The sequence below is a fragment of the Mycteria americana genome, chromosome 6 (genome assembly GCF_035582795.1).
Source record: "Mycteria americana isolate JAX WOST 10 ecotype Jacksonville Zoo and Gardens chromosome 6, USCA_MyAme_1.0, whole genome shotgun sequence".
In the NCBI taxonomy this organism is placed as follows: Eukaryota; Metazoa; Chordata; class Aves; order Ciconiiformes; family Ciconiidae; genus Mycteria; species Mycteria americana.
The window spans coordinates 69,528,195-69,548,113 of NC_134370.1; the positions used below are offsets into that span (position 1 = coordinate 69,528,195).

The 19,919-nt window shown below is 56.6% G+C and overlaps 1 protein-coding gene across 6 annotated transcripts in view; it reads left to right on the plus strand.

The window, feature by feature from the left end:
- The window catches only part of CORO2B (coronin 2B), a 45,069-nt gene extending 25,715 nt beyond the window's left edge, over positions 1–19,354 (plus strand). For 4 of the 6 annotated variants that reach the window (XM_075506457.1, XM_075506460.1, XM_075506459.1 and 1 more), the window contains 9 exons: positions 10,654–10,770; positions 14,921–15,070; positions 15,466–15,630; positions 16,245–16,361; positions 16,437–16,541; positions 16,891–16,987; positions 17,533–17,645; positions 18,350–18,691; positions 19,183–19,354. In XM_075506457.1, coding sequence (XP_075362572.1) covers positions 10,654–10,770; positions 14,921–15,070; positions 15,466–15,630; positions 16,245–16,361; positions 16,437–16,541; positions 16,891–16,987; positions 17,533–17,645; positions 18,350–18,691; positions 19,183–19,314 — 1,338 coding nt within the window. In that variant the 3' untranslated portion in view covers positions 19,315–19,354. The remainder of the gene's footprint in view (positions 1–10,653; positions 10,771–14,920; positions 15,071–15,465; positions 15,631–16,244; positions 16,362–16,436; positions 16,542–16,890; positions 16,988–17,532; positions 17,646–18,349; positions 18,692–19,182) is intronic. The other 2 variants (XM_075506462.1, XM_075506463.1) reach the window with 2 other exon arrangements.
- Positions 19,355–19,919: the final 565 nt, after the last annotated feature.

Sequence of the window (19,919 nt, forward strand, 5' to 3'; positions counted from 1 at the left end):
TGGGCTCCGTTTTTCAAAAATCTCTGCAAAAATCCCAGAAACATCAGGAATGGCGTGGCTACATTTTTTTTTTAGCAGAGAATGTGCTTAATTGGGAGCATCGGACATTTTACAGCCCCAACAGCAGCGTTTTCCCCAGTGCTGCACGTCCCTTAACGTCACCACTGAAATCCAGCATTGCCATCAACAGCACAAAGTCACCCACGGAGGAGCCTTCACCTCTTCTGGGCTTTCAAACACTCCAGGGTGCATTTCGTGGCTTTTCCAGGCTTTTATCGGTAGCGACGAAGCATTTCTCTTCCTCGGAAAGGAAAGCCATGGCTCTCACATCCACGTGTGACCCCAGAGCCAGGACGGGGCCGTGCAGCCCCAGGAGCACCCGCTCTCCCCCTCCCAGGGGGTTTCCATCCCTAAACTGTTGTCTTCAGCTTCGGGGTGTTTAGTCTCCAAAACGCTTTCGCCTTATCCGAAGGCGTGGGGAGCCTTGGAACGCGCTGTCCAGGGAAGGGACAAAAATACGTGGTGCTTTTTGAAGATACTACACCTGCAGCCCCGAAGCCTGGGAGCCGCTCTCCTCCCAGTCCCAAGGCCAGCACAGCTTTTGGCAGCAGTTATTCAATTAAAAAATAAACTGGTGTGTTTGTGCTGCAGCTCACCTGCAAGAAGCAGCACCAGGGAAGCTCAGAGAGCAGCTTCGGGCTTTGCTGGCCACGGGCTGGCCGAAACAGCTGGGGAAAATCATAGAATCATTAAGGTTGGAAAAGACCTCTAAGATCGTCTAGTCCGACCCTCAAAAACAAAACCAAGCTCCAGCCCTACGTGGATCTATCTCAGCTGTGCCTGGTTTAATGAGCTGCATCTAAGCCGGCCTGGGTGCGAGGAGGGGTGGGGGGAGCAGGTATAAGGGGAGGGGGTTGTAATGCAGCTTGCTGGGGTGGCAGCGGGCTCTGCGGGGGTCCCTTAGGGCAGCCTTTGCAGGAGGAGGGGGGCTGGCATCGCTTGCACTGCAACAGGAGGATTTTTGTTTCTCCAGGGGATGAAGATAGCTTGTTTTCCCCAGCAGACAATGTTATCTGCCTGCGTGCCTGAAGGAAGCAGTGAGCAGGAAGGGGGAGTCTCTGTTTACACGTAGGAAGCTGAAGCCCGAAGCTGTTGCTCCTGCCAGCGCTCTGCAACCCCCCCCGTGCAAGGCTGCAACCCCCCCCGTGCAAGGCTGCAACCCCATGCAACACTACAACAACCCCATGCACCGCTGCAGGCTTGGGGAAGAGCGGCTGGAAAGCTGCCTGGCAGAGAAGGACCTGGGGGTGTTGGTTGACAGCCGGCTGAATATGAGCCAGCCCTGTGCCCAGGTGGCCAATGGGGCCAACAGCATCCTGGCTTGTATCAGCAATAGCGTGGCCAGCAGGAGTAGGGCAGTGATGGTGCCCCTGTACTCGGCACTGGTGAGGCCGCACTTCGAATGCTGTATTCAGTGTTGGGCCCCCCACTCCCAGAGAGACATTGAGGGGCTGGAGCGTGTCCAGAGAAGGGCAACGGAGCTGGGGAAGGGTCTGGAGCACAAGGCTGATGGGGAGCGGCTGAGGAACTGGGGTTGTTCAGCCTGGAGAAAAGGAGGCTGAGGGGAGACCTCATCGCTCTCTACAGCTGCCTGAAAGGAGGGGGTAGAGAGGTGGGGTCGGTCTCTTCTCCCAGGTAACAAGTGATGGGACGAGAGGAAATGGCCTCAAGTTGCACCAGGGGAGGTTTAGACTGGATATGAGGAAATTTTACTTCACCGAAAGGGTTGTCCAGCACTGGACCAGGCTGCCCAGGGCAGTGGTGGAGTCCCCATCCCTGGAGGTATTTAAAGGACGTTGGGATGAGGTGCTCAGGGACATGGTGTAGTGGTGGGCTGGGCAGTGTTAGGTTTATGGTTGGACTCGATGACCTTAAAGGTCTTTTCCAACCTCTACGATTCTGTGTGAGCTGCTTGAGGTGCCCGTGGCGTGGGGCAGGTCCTCACCCCGCCATGGGCTGGGCTGCCTTGCTGCCGGCGATGGGTGGGTGCACGGGTGGCGCGTGCCCCGGTGTGCAGAGCTGTGAGCAGGGGGGTTCTGGGGGGCTGGCAGGGGACCGAGCCCTGCTGTGTCCCTGTGGACACTGATGTCCGTCGCTGCTGCTGTGGGGACCTCTCTACAAGCCTGCCCAGAGCTGGGGCAGCCCTTGGAGGTGACAGACCCATTGCTAATCCCCACGGAGGTCCCAAACCTCCATGGCATCCCTGGGGAGATGGGGACAGGGACAGCGGTTGGGCAAAGCCCGAGTCGTGTTGCAGGGAACTGCTTGCTTGCATTGCCTGTCCCTTTGCTACCCGGCACAAAAGGATGCAACGGAGGAGGATGCAACTGTGTCGCAAGGAGCAGTGTCCCCATCCCTCGTCTGTGCCAGATTAGTGACAGTAACCTGCGTGGGTGCCCCGCTGCCAGCTGGGTGGCAGCTGGCGAGCGGGGGGAATGGGCTGCGTGCCCCAGGCAGCCCGCCCTGGCTCTGGGATGGCTTGTCTTGGCTCAAGGTCCTGGTGGCATCTGCTCTGCCTGCGTGCCCATGGCATCGCCCAAGGGACGCCTGTACGTGCCCCCCTCTATGGGGACGCCTATTTGCCAAGGCTGGGCAGAGAATGGGCAAGCTCATCACACAGCTGCTTTCCTTGCTTCTTGGAGCTGCTACGCTTCAAAGTACCGGGAGGTTTTCTGAAGGAAAAAAAATACAGAATTTTCTCTGTTTCTCTGGACTATGAACCAATTTTCATGTCCTTGGAGCTTTTCTACCTTTAAACTTGGGACGCAGGAGACTGCCTGGGTCTGTACTGTGGAGGTTTTTTTGTTTTCTGTGAATTTTTCTCTATCTGCTTTTAGTCTGTGGGAAATATCTCCTTTAACCTAGAGTTGGCCAGAATAAAAAAAGACCCGAGGCTTACAAAAAAGCTGTCACTTCAGCATGACTGTTCCACACTGGAGCACAATCTGATGTCCCTGCATTTGCTGAGGAGATAAGAGGAGAGCAGCTGTGGGAAGCCCAGACCTGGGATCTGGCTGGTTTTAAGCACCTGGATCAGTGAAAAAGCGTCAGCGTAAAATTTTACCGCTGCCCTGAGAGCTGGTGGGGGATCAGAGGAGGAATCGGGGCTTGCAGACATGGGTCCTTGGGGCAACAGGAGCTTGGGAGGGGAAATGCGGATTTTTGCCCCCATTAACGCTGCTGCATTTGCAGCAAAGCCCGGGGTCGAGCCTGGGGAAGTGAGAGCTCGGCTTTGCCTGGACACTCGCAGTGCAGCTCTGCCTGCAATTGCCTGCCCCCTCTGCCGGTTAAAATAGAGAGAAACCCTGTCCTCACTGGGGAAAAGTGGCTTTTTGTTACCGATAAACATGGATTTATTTTTAGTGTCCATAATCCAATTTAACCGGGACGTTATACGGGCTTTTGTCTTTTTAATTAACAAGCTTGAGCCTGGCTACTGCTTTTATGGTGCAGATAAATACTTCTGCAGCAAGGCTTCGGGGTTTTAATCTGTGCAAATTGTTTGTCAAAAGCCGCTGCGTGCATCGCTTTGCGGATTTGAGGGCTATAGGGTCTATAGGGTCCAGCATGGCTGGAGAAGCTCTGCCGACGGTTACCCCAGCGCAGGCAGCGGGGATGCTGCTGTATGGCTGGGCAGAAGGTGGGATGCTTACAGCCCACAACAGTATTTATATTTAATTTAACAGTATTTGTAGCCACACAAGGGCTCTAACTGATATTTAAACCTTCATCCTGGCAAAAAATGCCATTAAACAATGCTGATTTCTTTTCCTGCTTTGACTTGCGTGTTTTAGTTGTATGAAAAAAAGAGTAACGAAGTCATCTATAAAGTGCTGCAATTTTTTTATGGCGAGTAACCTGGTAAATCTGGGACTGTCTGTTTATCCCAAAGCACCCCTGAACATGGAGTTTGCCAGAGAGGAGCCTTTGAGACAGCGACAGCATCGTCACTGCTGGGGAAACTGAGGCACGGAGACTTGTGCTGTTGGCTCGAGGAGCGTGGCGTGGAGGCCGAGGCAGAGACGCCGTCCGGCTGCCGCGCTGGTGGGGCTGCGTGGGGGCAGCTTCTGCCGGGGGAGAGGACGGTTGCTAAAACCTGCTTGGATTGCAGCCTTGTCTCCTTGCCCTTGTCCCCCGCCGTGGCGAGGCTGGCTGGGGAAGGTGCCCGCGGACCCCAGGGGCTGGGAAATGCACAGGTAATAAAATCCATAGGGCTAAGCAGAAATCCCGCCCGGTTCTGCACACCCCTGCGTATTTCCACGCTTGTTTAAAGAACGCGTACGCTGTTTTTGCAGGTGCTGGAGGATGCGCAGAGCACGTCTCCATCTCCCTCCCCTCCCTCTTTGAATTTCCCAGGTGTTACAGGCTGGCAAAAGGGGCGGCGGTTCTCGCTCGTGGCGTTATTTTCCTGGAGGTGCACATCTAGCTAAATAGCTTCTTCACTCAAAGGTGCCAGAACACGAGCTGAGCTTTGGTAATTTGTTTACTAGAAAGCTGGCTCTTGGCTTAGCGTTTTACTGGCTGCTCTCATTCACAAGAGCAGTCAGAAAGCTTGGCAGTGTGTCCAGGATAACCAGGGTACTCTCTGCAGGACCCAGAAGCATGTTCGGATATTTCCAGCACCTGGAATTGATGTTTCGATGAACAAGATTGTTGTTTGCACGCATGGAATTCTTTGCTGGGGTTTTTTTTTGTGGATTTATATTACTGAGAATCCCTGGGCCAGCTTCCAGCCAGGTCACTTGTGTGTCCCCTCCCTCCCAGGGGATGATCTTGCTGGGAACACGTGTGGTTGCCCAGTCTCCTCAGCCTTGGCTGGCTCTGGCCAAACTGGGGCCCTGCAATCGCTCCCGTCTGGTGATTTGCAGCTGCTGGAGGCTGGATGTGTGTCCTGGCAGAAGGGATGCTGCTGGGGAGAAGAGAAAAGGTGGAGGAAGGCTCGAGGCATCTGTCTTTATTCAGTTGTTGGAGAGAAGCAGCTCCCATAGCAGCATCCTTCCACCTGCCCGTGGGAATTTCCTTGAGGAATTATTTGTGCAACTGCGCAAGGGACTGGGGCACTCCTGGTGCAACGCCTCCGCTGCCCAGTAACCCGTCCCCTCGCATTCAGGCTCTTTGCTTCAATAGCTCGTGTTGCAGATGCGATGCCCAGCTGCGCCCGCAGCCCTCCTCTTGCCTCCCCCTTCCCGTGGGCTCTCAGCTGGGGCTGGTCCCCGCTACCGTGGGGGAAGACGTGCAGCCGGCAGCGCGTCGTGGCGATGGGTTTTCTGGGTCCCTGCCAAGGGTTTGTACAATTTCTCTCCCGCTTGTGCTGGTTCCGTTTGACTTGATACCTAATGAAGGTCAGTTAACCTGCAGTGACCTTCCCTTGTACCGAAATCAGCCGGGGATCTGCCCCGGGTCAGGGAAATCTGTGTAATTTCCTCCTCTTTGGTTCTCGAGGAGGAGAGAGACGCTTTAAAAAGGCGGCGGTAAATGTATTTACTCATAATCTCAGCCACTGGAGACTTGTGTGTACTCAAGGATTTCCTGGGAAACCCTGTAAATCCCCTACGGCTCAGGCAGCGCTTCCCTGATCCCCCTCTACAAGCTAATAAGGGATCAGGGAGCGTCTGGGGGAAGCTGCTGGGTGGGGAAGGGTGGCCTGGCCGCTCCCCGGGGCTGGCGGTGCGTCCTCGGGGAGGTTCCTCACCCGGGGACAGGCGCTGAAGGTGCGGGTGTGGATGCTGGATGGACGCTGCTATGGCTTCTGTAAAGTTTTCCGGGCATGATTGGTTTGAGGGTAGAGTTGAAGAAAGGTTTTTGCCACTCTTGTAGAGCTTCGTAGGGAACGTGAGGATTTGGAAACGTCCTGGGCTTGTATTTCCCGGGAAGCTGGTGAAAAGTAGGTTTTATGAAATACATAATTTAAAATGATTTATCCAAGCTTCCTGCTGGTTTGTTGCAAAGCAAATGTGGAGTCCTGCCGTCGCGAGATTGATGCTTGCGCTGCTTAGAGGGTCTGAAGTGGTAACGCTTCCCATCGCTTGAGTCTGGTGATGGCCAAGAGGTTCACCGAGACGGACGCTGATATCAAAATTGCTCGTGAGCTCACTTCGCTCACAGCAACGCTTTCATGACTCGGCGTGCTTAAAAGTGATGCTTCTAAAAATACAGAGGCTTTGCTCCTAGTGATGGTGTTGCCCTTCCCGGGGCAGTCCGACCCCCCGGGGCCATGCGTCCATCCCTCCGGGCTCTGCCCTTGCTGCTGGTCCCTCTGCCCTTGCTGCTGTTCCAGCCGTTCCCAGGGGAAGGCTTCCTTCTCAGTCACCAAGCAGCAAAATAACTGAATTCAACCAGCTTAAAAAATTCATTGTCCTTTCTTCCCTTTCTCCCCCAGATATAATACAAATAACTTTCTCCTTCTCAAGTGCTCCTAGTTGCTCCAGCGAAGGGAGGGCTTTGAGGGGCTGTAGTTGCTGGAAGATTTGCTCCTTCCAGTGCATTCCATGGAAAACATCGGATTGCTGGAGCCTAGAGAGCCACGGCACGCTCTCGCTAAAGAGATGGTATCTGGGTCACTGAGCTTCCCCTAGCCGGGGGTCGGGGATCCGGCGATTAGCATTCACTGCGGCTTAATGCACGGCTGCCGGCGAGGTCCCTCTGCGAATGACTAAATGGGAAGCTATGGCATGAATCCCTGATTTTTTTAATAGATATTTTTTCTTTTTATTTCTTTTATTCGGCTCCTTCTCCTCTTTCAGGTGCCTTGGGCACGGGCACAACCTGCCACTGCTCTCGCACGAGGGCCATCCCTTGCCGCGGGCACCGTGGCAGCTCCTGCACCCTGGCTGCCTCCAACTTATTTTAATCCAAACTCTTGATTTCTTGGGCAGAAGCTATCCCTAGTAACCAAACTCTGTTTTGTCCTCTTGAAAGCCTAACGAATTTTGACAAAAACCATCAAATCTACTTTGCAAAGGAAATCACACGGCTGGTTGCTCAAAATTGAAGCGATTGCATATTGACTTGTGCCATTAAAAGGTCTGTCCGCCTGGAATTTAACAGCTGCTGCACGAATTTCTACTCTAGACAGTGTGTTAATAATGTCATGCTAATGCAAATATGAAAATAGGGGGAAAGCTCGATAATCTGAGCCGTTTGGGTAAGCAATGTCTGCTCGCGTACTTAATATAATAACCGATAAAGCTGTGCTTTGCATCCCATTAATTCGCAGGAGGGTCGCCGGGTGCTACGGGGAGGCAGAGCTTCGTGCGCTAACGAAGCACGGACGTTGCTGCGTTTCCCTCTGCCTTCTGTCTCTCACCTTGGGGTTTTTTCCTTCCCACACCTTGGCTGCTTGTCCCGGGGGCTGCATCCCTGCAGCTCACGCTTTGCTCCGTACGATGCTCGTGTGCAGGATGAGACCCAAAGCACTTCATCCTCTCTCCGGGGCGGTGGGGCGCAGGGCTGAGCTCTCATGCCAGCTCCTCCCCACCTGTGAAAGGAGGGCAGAGTTGGCTTTTTTTTTTTTTCCCATGAGAAAACTTAAGGAATGTAAAAAATCAGATTTTTCTTCATAACTCTTCATGGCATGATTTTTGCGGTGGAGGCTGGGGGAAGGCAGCAGCTGACCCGGGGGCTCTGCAGTCTCCCCGGCCATGGGCGGCTCTCGCCCCGTGTCCCGAGCGTCCGTCAGGGCATCCAGCCCCTCCTGGGTGCCCAGCCCAGCAAGGGCACCCGATATACCAGGGCCCCAAGGAAACGGCTGCTGAATGCGAATGCTGGTTTTAGGTATCAGGAGGATTTTTTAGTAAAAAGCAACATTTTCCTAAACCTTCCCTTCCACCTCTTTGGAAAATTCAATTTAGTGGGAAACTAACTTTTTGATCAAAGCTGTTTTCTAGGCTCTGCGTCAGAAAAACTTTATTTTTTATTTAAACGAAGGGCTTGCCCTCACTAACGATTTCCCTTGTGTTATGGCCCGCGTACTCTCGGTGCTTGGTCAGTCGATGCTCCTCCTTGGGCTTTGCTTTTCCTGGGGACCGTTGGCTCCCAGCATGGAGATCTTAGGGTGCAAGGGGGATGCCCGAGATGCTGGGGGCCATTGCCCCCCACTGTGCAGGTTTGGTGTGACAGGGACTTCCCAAGGGGCTGTGTTTGCCACTGAGTAAAAGGAAAATCTAAAATCCGTGGGCGATGCCTACTTTAATGTCTTGCCCTTCCTATGGGATCCTCCGGTGTTTGCAGTGGTGCTCGATGTAATCTAGGGAAAGAAAAGTATCCTGGGGGGCAGGAGGGGGGATTTGGGGGACCAGGATGGGGGTTCAGGGGACCGTCCCTCTGGCTGTGGCATCATCCAGAGCCACCGGCTGCCGGAGGTTTGGGTCACCCTGGCAAAACCGTCAGAAAGTCACTTTGCTCGTTTTTTATCCCTAAAAACCTGAGCTGATTTATAATAGCACTAACAAAACCCGAGTCTGGGGCATTAACCGGGCAAACGCCCTTTTGGCTGTTTGATAATGTCAGAAATGTTGCGTACACGTTGATCGCTGCTGCTTATCTGGGGCAAAGCTGCCGGGTAGACGCAGGGAAGAGAACGCCTTAGTGGATGGCAGGAGGCAGTTAAGGGTCCAGGGCTGACGTGGCAGCTCAGATGTGAGCCAGGTTGTTGCCGATGGGCAGAATTATCAAAATTGAGGCCCTCTGAGCGAGCCGAAGTGATGCCGTTGGCAGCTGAAGGAGGAGGCGGGCGCAGCCACCCTGTCCCGGCTCTTCCATCCGTCCATCCATCCCTGCCCTGACGCCCCTGAAATTGCCCCTAACGGAGGTTAAAATCACAGCAGCAGGTTATCAATCACCGAAGGGAAAACGAACCCTGTGCCATATGGGTAGGGAATTCGCATAACGGGCCCTAATTAGGAAGAGGCTCATGAGTTAGAATTCAGTCTTGCGTTAAGCGCTCATCACAGGCCGGCTAACGGGGATGTGATCCCGTGCCTGTCACACGCCGGGGGATTAATGAGTGTTTGTAAGAGACTTCATCGAAGGGCAGAGGGGACCGACTGCCTGTGACCCTGTCCCCCAGCCAGCGACGGAGCCGAAGGTGCCCATTTGTTCAGGTACCGAAGGCAGCGAGAGCAGGCACCTACTTTTGGTCCTTTACCTCGATAACTGAAATGACCCATATAACCAAGTCCCCGGTGTCTTAAGGCCAGCCTAGTTCTCATCTTATATACGGGCTGCGTCCAAGGGATGACTTAGAGCTGTTGTAGCAATTTGAGCAAGAACTGGCTTTTCACTCTAATAATAATGCCTGTGAGAAGTATTTTAAAACGGATAAAGCGGGCTCGGGGAGGGTTGTGCTCGCCTGTGTTTCTCAGTGCCTCGTGCGATGATTTTCTGCATCTCCATCCCAGCCTGATTGACTCCGGGCAGGCAGAGCCGCTCTGCCCGTGCATCCCGCCCTGGTCCCGGCTGGCGTTCACCGGAGCTGCGACCGACCCCGCAGAGCTGCAGCGGGCACCGTGGCTGCCTGGCAATTAGCAGCCGAGTCTCCCTGGGAGCAAATTAATTCAAAGAAACCTCCCCAGCGCGGGAGTGAGCCCCTGGGCCTGATCCGGCCGCCCAGAGCACTCCTGGCCGTTGCCCTTGGCTGCGGTTGGTAAAAATGCAGTGTGTTAGCCTTGCTGCATTTCTTTGTTCACGTTAAATGGAGCCAGGAGCTTGATACGTTAAAAGGTCAGTGCTGGAAGGGCTATGAAATATTTAGTGGCCGTGTCGTGCTGACCTAGTTAGTTTTCACGCTCCAAGCTCCACCACCTCTGGGCTGCGGCAAGGAGCCGGCACAGGAGAAGGAAGGGCGGTGGGGTGGCCGGCCACGGAGGCACCCCGCAAGGTCCCTGCAGGGACCAGGGGTTCCTACGACCCATCTGCGATGGGAACCTTAGCAGGAGGCTCTGCACCGTCCTCTGCTGCGGAGCTCTGCAGGTCCTCGCTCTGCTGGGGTGGCAAGACCGGACCGTCCCTAAAAGTCTTGCAAGGATTTCCATCCATGTGGAAGGATCCCCTCAAGTGGTGTCACAGTTAGGCTATTAGCATCGTTAAGCGAGAGCGTTGACGATCCCAAAATCGCTGGGGAGTTGTCCTGAGGAGTACCCGTGCATACCTTGCCCAACGTCGCTTCCAAAGTTTGGGAGGAAAGGACCGAACGTTTCATGCATGACCCGATGGCTGGGCTGCCTCCAGGCCGGAGGGTTGGTTTGGAGCCTCTCAAGTCCCTTCCGGCCCTTTTGCCCGTGGTTTCAGATGGTCATGCAAAGATTTCCTGCCGAGCTCCCCAGCTGGCGGTGTCCCCGCCCGGGGTGGGCAGCCCCATGGGGTTGTGGTTGCAGAACCCCCTTCTCGTACAGGGATCGGCTGCAGCCGCCCCTGGGAATATCGACGGGGTAGAACCAATCCCCAACTCAGCCAGGCATCTCCTCCGGCCGAGAGCCCCATCCCAGCGTGAGCTACAGACCTCTCTCCCCTAACAAGGCTCTAGCCTTAAAAAGACCAACTTTATCACTAAATTTTTTTTTCCTCTTTTGTTTTTTGGTTTATTTTAAATTACAGACAGGCCGGATCGAACCAAACTACCCCAAAGTCTGTGGTCACCAGGGCAACGTGCTGGACATCAAGTGGAATCCCTTCATTGAGAACATCATCGCGTCGTGCTCCGAAGACACCTCGGTGAGCTGGGATGCTCCGGGCTGGCACCTCCCGGGGGGGACGAGCGGCCGCGGTCGTGCAGCTCCGTGCACCCGGCTGCCGTTAATTTGTACAGCCGGAGGAGCGGGAGGGGGCTGCGGAGGCACTGCGGGTGGGTGATGGCTCAGCGGTCTCGGGGACAGAAAGGGGGTAAGAGATCGATGCAAACTGTGCCAATCCCCGGCTCCTGTGTCGGCGGTGCGGGGGCTGTGGCCGGTGCCCAGCTCCTCTGCTGTCCCCGGTGTCACTTATTGTCACAGCCCTGCTCTTTCTGCGTCCCCCGCTGCAGATAAGCCATTCAGCTGTGCACAACGAGGTCTTTTTTTTTTTTTTCTTTTTTTTCCCCCAAGCTCAACAGCAATGCTATTATTAATCCTTCTTGCTATCAGGGACCGCAGGGGCTGCAACTGCTCTCCTGGCCTGATCCATCAAGTGATAAGAGCGAAAGGCAGTTTTGCAGGCCGGGGGATAATGAATCGGGTCATCTTTACGTGGCTGTTATTTTCATCCTCCTCCTTTTTATTTTCTGGACACAAACAAGTCCATCCCAAAGGCTGTATCGTAAAGGAAAAAAAAAAAAAAAAGCCTTTGTACAAGGGAGAAGATCAGAAACCGTCGGCCATTCTGCACGGCAGAAGCTGGAGTTTGGGTGATCCGGTTTTTAACCAGTTACAAATCTGCCTCGCCTGATCCTTAGCGTTTCAATGTCTTATCACCTAATGTCTCATCCTCTCCTTCAGCGCAGTATATTGGCATTTGTTATTAGCTGAAAGCTTGCCAAGGAAGATATTGAGTGGGGAAAAAAATTCAGATCATGGCCATGAATCATGGTGAGCTGTCTCCCGCTTTAAATTATAACCTTTTCTATACAGTCGCCAGGGAATAGGAGGTGCTGGGAGGGAGGGAGGATACTGGGAAGACTTCATGAGCCATCGTTAAACCTGGGAAATTAAGTTCATTGCCCCTCAGGCTGTCCGGTGTGGAGGGTTTCCCCGCGGTGGGGGTGAGTTGGAGGGGAGCAGCCCCGCAGCCGGGTGGGCTCGTGGCTCCCGGTGCCACGGGATGCTCCTTACGGGCAGGTCCTGCACCTTTGGGCTCTCTCCGCTCGCTCCCAGGAGGTTTAACGAGGTTCAGGCCAACAGCCTTGGTCAAAGAGAGAGGATGCTCAGGTCCTCGCGGAGTCTGGGCTGCAGAAAACAGAGTATTTGCATATTTGTCACCCGGAGGCACCGTCGGTCCCAGGCTGGGGACACCACCGGGGCGGGAGACACGGAGGGCCTGCCGCGTGTACCGCTGGCCCGGGGGGAGCACGGTGACGCAGCCGGCCGGTCCTGCTCCAGGCTCACGTCTCTCCTCCGTCACGCCCTACGCGGAGAGGACAAGGTGCGCAGCCTCGTCCCCGGGGCATTGCGACGGGTTAATCCCCTCCGAGGGATGAGGCTTTTACGGCTCGGCAGGACCCGATGTTAACGGCTGCGGTCAGACCCTGCCTCGCTGGAGAGGGATCGCTCTCGCAGCCCACCCGAGTTATCGCTCTGCTTGAAACCCCTCCTGTAATTACTCCCTTGCTATCAAGCCTGGATCCATCCGTACCTGTCTGTCTGTCTTGGATAATGGTGTCTGTCCTCGCCTGATGCTCTCCCACGGGGTGATAATTCATTATTTGTCCTCACGGGACAATTAGCAGCAGGGCTGATCCGCGAGGTCCCGGGCCCCGCTGCGGTGCTGCGAGCTGCTGAAATGCCGCGAAGGCTTTTGGGGCAGGAGCTTGTAAAGGGCAGGACAAAACAAGGGGGAAGATTAAAAGGGGAATTACCCAGTCTCCGTCGGTGTTTCGGGCTCCGCATTTTCCTTGTGCCGGGTCTCTCCGTGCACTCGGGCGCGGTGAGCTGATGTGGCACGCAGAGCTGGGAGGGGATTTTGCAGCACGGTGTCTTGTTTGCAGGATGCATCTCTTTGTGGAAAGGGGCGTTTCGGGGAAAATTTTATCAAGAAGGTTTCTTCGGATGGGTTGGGAGAAGAAGCCCCCGGTTTCATGGGCTGCGTCCCACCCCGGCTGCTCTCCCTGGTGTCGTGGGAGGAGGCGGAGGGAGGTGCTTCTAGGGCGATTCCTCTGGGTCTTTTTTTAATGAGAATTTTCCAAAAGCATCATTTCCATCCCAGGATGGGACGAGGTTGTGAAACGCAGTGCTTGATTTTTGGGTTAGCTCCAGCTATGCCTGTACTGGCGACAGAACGGCATTAGTACTGCAACCGGTTCCGACACGTCTATTTTCCGGTCATAGTGACCGTGGTGGTAATGGGGAAACCTGCCTAAAATAGCCTGTCCCTGGCACTCACCCCCCCTTTTTTTTTTTTTTTTTTTTTTTTTTTTTGCAAGACACGAGGAATGATGCAATTCCCTTAGGAGCAGACCGCAGAGGCGACGCTGCTCTGCAGAGCCCCAGCGATGCTTCCCAGCCGCGCACGGGCGCGGGGCAGGTTTGATAACCATCCTTTAGGCTCCCTGCACGGCGAAAGGCAAGGCAGGGAGCAGACGCCGCAGGGAGCCCGGGCATCGCAGCTGAGCGCGGGGAGGTTTCCCCGCGTCCCCCCGGGTTTGACGGCAGCCGGTGCCGCAGGCACCGCTCCGGCGTGCGGAGCTCGCTCGGAGCCCTCCTGGATGCAGATCGCCGGAGCGAGGCGCAGCCGGAGGTTTGGTAACAGCCATTTCGTAACCCGCCGCTTTCATAACCGGTTCCTTCGACACCCGGCGAGCAGGGTTGTGTTGCTTGTTGCTTGGGTCGTGCCTTGCTTGAAAACCGCTGACGCTCTCAGAATCGTCTCTCCGAGCCAAACCAGCCTCTTAACCGTGCGTCTCTTGTAACGCCGTTTTCTCTGCAAGCCACGCAACCCAAAGAGCAGCGTCTTCCACCTCCAAATGTGCAAAATCACCGCTCCACCCGTACATCTTTAGGCAGGTTTTTCACTGCAATATTGCAAATTAACTTCTGTCCCCCCCAGGCTGTGGCTCAGCCCCTGGCTGGACGGGGCAAGCCTTGGGGTGCTGGTGAAGAGAGGGAGGAGTGATGGAAGGGGCGGCGGGCTCAGTCCTCCCCAGGCAGCAGCCTCCCAGATATTCTCTTTTCTGGAAAAGCTTTATTTCGACCCGGCGTTGCTCACCGGGGCGGCACGGCCCCGGCCACCGTGTCTGCCCAAAGGCAAGCTCGTCTTGTGAGCTGCTGGTGGAGGAGGCACAAGGGAACCTGCACGGGCCGTGTGCTGCGTTCGATACGGTTTGGCTTTTTTAATGAGCGTTACTTCAAGGTGGTGCGATGTGTCTGCAGCTGATTTTAGAGCTGGGATGAGAGGAAGGCTCTGGGAAGGACGAGCGTGCTGGCCGAGGCAGCCTGCCGCGGGGAGGAGATGAGAGCGCAAAGCTCGGTGGTTTCGCCTCTTCATCTGAACCACGGGGATGGGTGCGCGCCTCCAAACGCTGCCGGGTTTCAGGGGGCTCCGGGAAGCCGCGGGGCCGGCAGGACCCCGGGTCTCGCTGCTCGGACGGGTCCAGGGTGCTCAGGCCCTGGATAAATGCGACGTGTCACTCTGGCTTCATACCGGTGACCTGCCGTGGAGATGAAAGCATCTATAACCGCTCTTTGATAGCATTATCTGGAGCCGTTTAATTGAAGAGGAGACGCTATAGAAGCCTCATTCTGTCCCAGTGCGTCGCCTCCTTTTGTTCAGCAAGTACCTTCTCTGCAAAGGCTTTTCTGGCTTGTTTTTAGCCCGGGTTCTCCCGGCGAGGCTGACGGCGGTGGGGGGGTATCCCCCGGCCCCGCACCCCGGGAAGCGCTGCATCGGCTTCGTCGGGTCCTTCTCCTCGGCACGCGCAGCCCAGGGGTGAAACCGCTGCCTTTTTTTGGGTACCCTGTCCCCCGGTGCTCGTTGGTCTGATGGGACGGGCTCTCCGTGCTCCCCCCGTGCCCTCGCAGGGGACTGGATCGACCCCTGGGCCGTGCATTAGGGTGCAGGATGAGGCGGCTGGCATCAGGGTGCTGCAGGGGTTCGGCGGCCCAGAGCCCCTCCCCGGGCGGGTGTCGGGGTCCTCCCGGGCACCCAAACCCATCCCGACGCCTGCCCTGTCCCGCAGGTGCGGATCTGGGAGATCCCCGAGGGCGGCCTGAAGAGGAACATGACGGAGGCCGTCCTGGAGCTGTACGGGCACAGCCGGCGCGTCGGCCTCGTCGAGTGGCACCCCACCACCAACAACATCCTCTTCAGCGCCGGCTACGACTATAAGGTGAGCCCTGCCCGGTGCCGCTCCCTGCCCTCGGCCGCTGCCTGGGGCTGCCCCTGCGAAGGCTTTCCCCGCTCGTGGCACGGGTGGGAGTCTCCTGCGTGCAGGCAGGGCAGGGTCCTGCTGGCTGGAAGAAGGTGACCCACCGTGTCGGGCAGCGGCCAGCTCCTTCCCTCCTGCGAGGGTCTTGCACCCACGCATAAGGACTATTTTAATTTTGCACAAGCAGCAGCTGCAGGGCGGCCCTGGGAGGAGGGAAGGGGATCTGTAGGTGGTGAGGGGGCGATTTCAGCCGAAATAGGAGATATTAAGATGCCCAAAGCAGATGCGGAGGTTGCAGGAGGGGTGGGGGGTCACCAGGAGTGGAGACGCCAGGGCAGCCTCCCTGCTTCCCGCAGGTCCTCATCTGGAACCTGGACATCGGGGAGCCGGTGAAGATGATCGATTGCCACACGGACGTCATCCTCTGCATGTCCTTCAACACCGACGGCAGCCTCCTGGCCACCACCTGCAAGGACAAGAAGCTGCGGGTCGTGGAGCCGCGCTCCGGCAGGGTCCTGCAGGTGCGGTGCTGGTGCCGGGCTGCTGCGTGCTGCATGGGACGGGGGGGTTAGACGTAAAGATCTTGGGGAGGAATCCTACTGAAACGTGTAAAAACATTTGCAAGGTACCGTACGTACTCACGATGTGATGTTTTGCATGTGTCAGGGTCTGCAGGTAATTCTCTGCTGCGGGGAGGGGCCGGTGGTTTTAATTAGGTGGAGATGATGGGGACGGCTCGGCCTCATCCCAAGCACAGGAGTTGGATGTTTTTATTCTTTTATTAATTAAGGATTTGTGGAAAATAGTAGAAATTAGGGGGTGGGTGCAGGAAGTTCCAGAAAGAGCCACCGTTATAAATTTTATGTCATAAAATAGTCCTCATGACACAGGAGGACGGTGGTTTCTCAGCAAAGGTGATACCTAATATTAAGGGAGATGGGCGTTTTCGTTTTACGCAGGGGACAGGCGCTGAATCGCGGTACCCCCGTCCTGGCTGCCACCCCACCAGCACGGAGCCGGCGTTTCACCGGGACGAGGCGGGAGAGGCGGTGGGGGGCGGCGGGTCGGGGGGGCTGCCAAGGAAGGGGCTTCCCTGGGGCGGGGGGCTGCCGGCAAGCACGCTCCTGTCTTGCAGGAGGCCAGCTGCAAGAACCACCGCGTCAACCGGGTGGTCTTCCTGGGCAGCACGAAGCGGCTGCTGACGACGGGGGTGTCGCGCTGGAACACGCGGCAGATCGCTCTCTGGGACCAGGTGGGTGCCGGGACCCCCTCTCGGCGCGAGCACGGGGACATCTTGCTTAATAAAGTGCTTTTTCCTCTTGCGCAGGAAGACCTGTCCATGCCCCTGATAGAGGAGGAGATCGACGGGCTCTCGGGTCTCCTCTTCCCTTTCTACGACGCCGACACTCACATGCTGTACTTGGCCGGCAAGGTACGGGCTGCGATTCGCATCCTGCAGCATCTCCCGGGGAGGCGAAGGGGCCTCTCTCCAGCAAACGGCACGGGGAAGAAGAGCCGTCCGGGGCACAGGGCTGTGCTGAGCCCCGAGCAAAGCGTTACGCAGCTCTTCGGCCACGAAACCCCGGTTTGGAGAGGTGCCCGCCGCGGTTTCACGAGCGGGCAGCGTCCCGCAGGGTGAGGCACGATGCTGCAGTGGCCCCAGCCTCTCTTTCCCCCAGCGTTTCCCAAGGATGAGGTCCTGGGGGTTGTTATCGTGGTCTTTATTCAGCCTCGTGCTTGCCAAAGCAGTAACCCGTCCCTCTTCCCTGCGCTCGCTCCAGGGTGACGGCAACATTCGGTACTACGAGATCGGCTCGGAAAAGCCCTACTTGAGTTATCTCATGGAGTTTCGCTCCCCGGCCCCGCAAAAAGGACTGGGTAAGGATGGCTGGGCTGCTGACCCTTCGCTCTGAACACGCCAAAGTTGGATGATGGAAGGTGCTTAATTAAATGCCGCTCGTAAATGGGTTTGGCACGGGTTTGGCGGGCGCTGTGCCGGCTCTGGAGCATCAACGCAGGGCTGCAGCGACTGCAGGGCAGCGTTCGCGTTGCTGTGCTGTCCTTCCCGCGGTGATGCAGCCAGGCTGGGGCCGGGTCCTGGCCCGGTGCGTGCCCGGTGACACCCTTCCTGCTGTCACACGTGCCACGGCTTTACCAGGGGACATCAGTCAGCGATTCCTGTGATTTGTCCTGAATAAAAGCTGCTCATCCCTTTCCCAATGTCCCTGCAAACGCCCCTGGTGTGGCCCAGGTCTGTGCCCCGGGTCCCAGGGTGATGGCAGGGATTAATTCAGTAAGGACCTGGGTCTCCTGATGGAGAGCAAGGACCTCTTGGGGTCCTCCATGCCGGGGAGACGGACGGGTCCCAGCCGGCCGCCCGGGCTTTGCAGCACCCGGGGTTATTGTCTGCGCCTCCTCCGCAGGGGTGATGCCGAAGCACGGGCTGGACGTGTCGGCCTGCGAGGTCTTTCGTTTCTACAAGCTCGTCACCCTCAAGGGGCTGATCGAACCCATCTCGATGATCGTGCCGAGGAGGGTGAGTCCCTCGCCGCACCCCGGGGCGCGGGGACAGGCTGGCGGGGGCCAGCGGCGGCCGGGGGTGTCCGAAGCGGGTCCGGTGCGATGGGGATGCCCCAGCTCGCGCCGCTTTGCTGACCAGTCCAGCGGCTGGGTCTCTTTGTACCAGTCTTAGACTTCCCCGTCGTTAACACTTCCCCGGCCTGGCATTCCCAGGGGGTTTTTACCCAATGCTCAATGGGAACGTGTTTGGGAAATGCATCTCTGCATTGCTTCCCGCCTCGATGCAATTGTTTTGGGCAAAATCAGCTTGGTCCGTTGCGACAGGTAACGAGGGGTTTGTCTCGCCTGAGGTTTGGGGGCTGTTTGCAGTAAAATAGATCTCGGAGCTGGAGCAGGGTTTGGCTAAAATAGATCTCGGAGCTGGAGCAGGGTTTGGCGTTTGCCTTCCCGGCACCGTCTGCGGCTGGAAGCGAGCTCTGCCGCCAGCGGCCGGCCAGCACTTCCCAGATTCGCCGCCTGTGCCCTGAGCCAGCGGCGCTGGCATTTCTCATCTAACTTAATGGTGCAAACCCCAATTTATTACATCCCCGGACGCCCTGGGTGGCTGCCTTGCTGCACGCCAAAGGAGCGAGCGTAACCTTTTGCAGCAGGTTGCAAGGTGTAGTTAAAATTGTGAGCAGATGCACGGAGGCGGTTGCTTTTCTTTCCCTATGTTTTTAGTCGGAAACGTACCAAGAGGACATTTACCCGATGACTCCGGGTACGGAGCCAGCTCTCACGCCGGATGAATGGCTGAGTGGCATGAACAGAGGTAAAGCCACTGGTGCCGTGTTGGGTGGGCGGCACGGAGCCCCAAAACCAGCCGGGCGGTGGGTCGGGGCCGCAGCCCCCCTGACCCCCTCCCGCGCTCTGCCCTGCTCAGATCCCATCCTGATGTCGCTGAAGGAGGGCTACAAGAAGACATCCAAAATCGTCTTTAAGGCACCGGTGAGGGAGAAGAAGAGCGTCGTCGTTAACGGCATAGACCTGCTGGAGAACGTGCCGCCCCGGACGGAGAACGAGGTAGGGCAGGGCGGCCCCGGCACGGGGATGGGAGGGGACGGTCACTGGCCGGGGGGGACACGGTTTCTGGGTGCAGCTTGGAAAGCCACCGCTCTGCAGGTCTCTGCTTGTACTCCCAAACTGAGGAACCTGGGCACCGGGTTTCCCTGTGGCTTGAAGCATCCCGCTCCGCAGTAACCACAGAGCGCCCGAAAGGAGCGGCGTTAAGCTCCTAATTTTATTTTATTTTTTTTTTTAATTAAAATTCTCCTTCGGGAACAACATATGGAGGTGCTGGGGAAACATCAGCACTTCATCCCGGAAGGAATTTGTTTTGCTGGAGCTGAGTTTGCAGATTGCACGCGTAGGGTATCCCTGAGCTGGAGGGTGAAATATTAAATGCGAGAGAGCGGGCGGCGCGGCAGATGAAGCTGTGTTGCAAAAGCAGCCGAGTTATGAAATGGCCCCGGCGTGGCCGGTGCGGTCCCTCCAGCTCCCTCCTTCCCTTCCAGCTCCTTCGGATGTTCTTCCGACAGCAGGACGAGATCCGGCGGCTGAAAGACGAGCTCTCGCAGAAAGACATACGGATCCGACAGCTCCAGCTGGAGTTAAAAAACTTACGTAACAGCCCGAAGAATAATTAACTTCCAGGGACATTTTATAAATAAACTTTCTTTGTTTATACTTGCTCTTTAATTTTATTGTATCCACTTACACAGAATATGAGCCAGAAGTCAAGTGACCTGCCAAGAGCCCACTCGCTAACTGGAAATACGTCCTCCTAGTCTTGTCTAGCACTAAAACCGCTCTAACTGAAAGCTACTGCATGAGAGGCGGCTGGGGCGTCCGCGTGCCCCGGCGATGGTCTTGGAGTAAGTAGACGAGCAGTGTCCCCTCCGTCGGGATTAACCGGCACGGGGGAGCCGCGGCGGCGGCGACTCCCCGGGAAAGCGCGATGCTTCGTTGCTATTAATTTTTTTCCTATGCAAAAAATGTGACAGGGGGTGCAGAACTGGAACGGGGTGCGGGAAGGGCTTAGTTCACAAAAGCACGCTGCCGTGGCGGCGGCCCGGGACCCTTCCCACGGCGGCGGTGCTGCCCGGGCGGTGGCCGTGGCACGGCCACGCGGGCTCCGGCACGGCCGGGCTTTGGCAGGAGCAGCCTGTGAGTGTCCCCAGGCTACAGCCTGGGGAAGGGAGTTGCTCCGCGGGCATGCGTGCGTGCGTCCGTGCACACACACCCCTATATC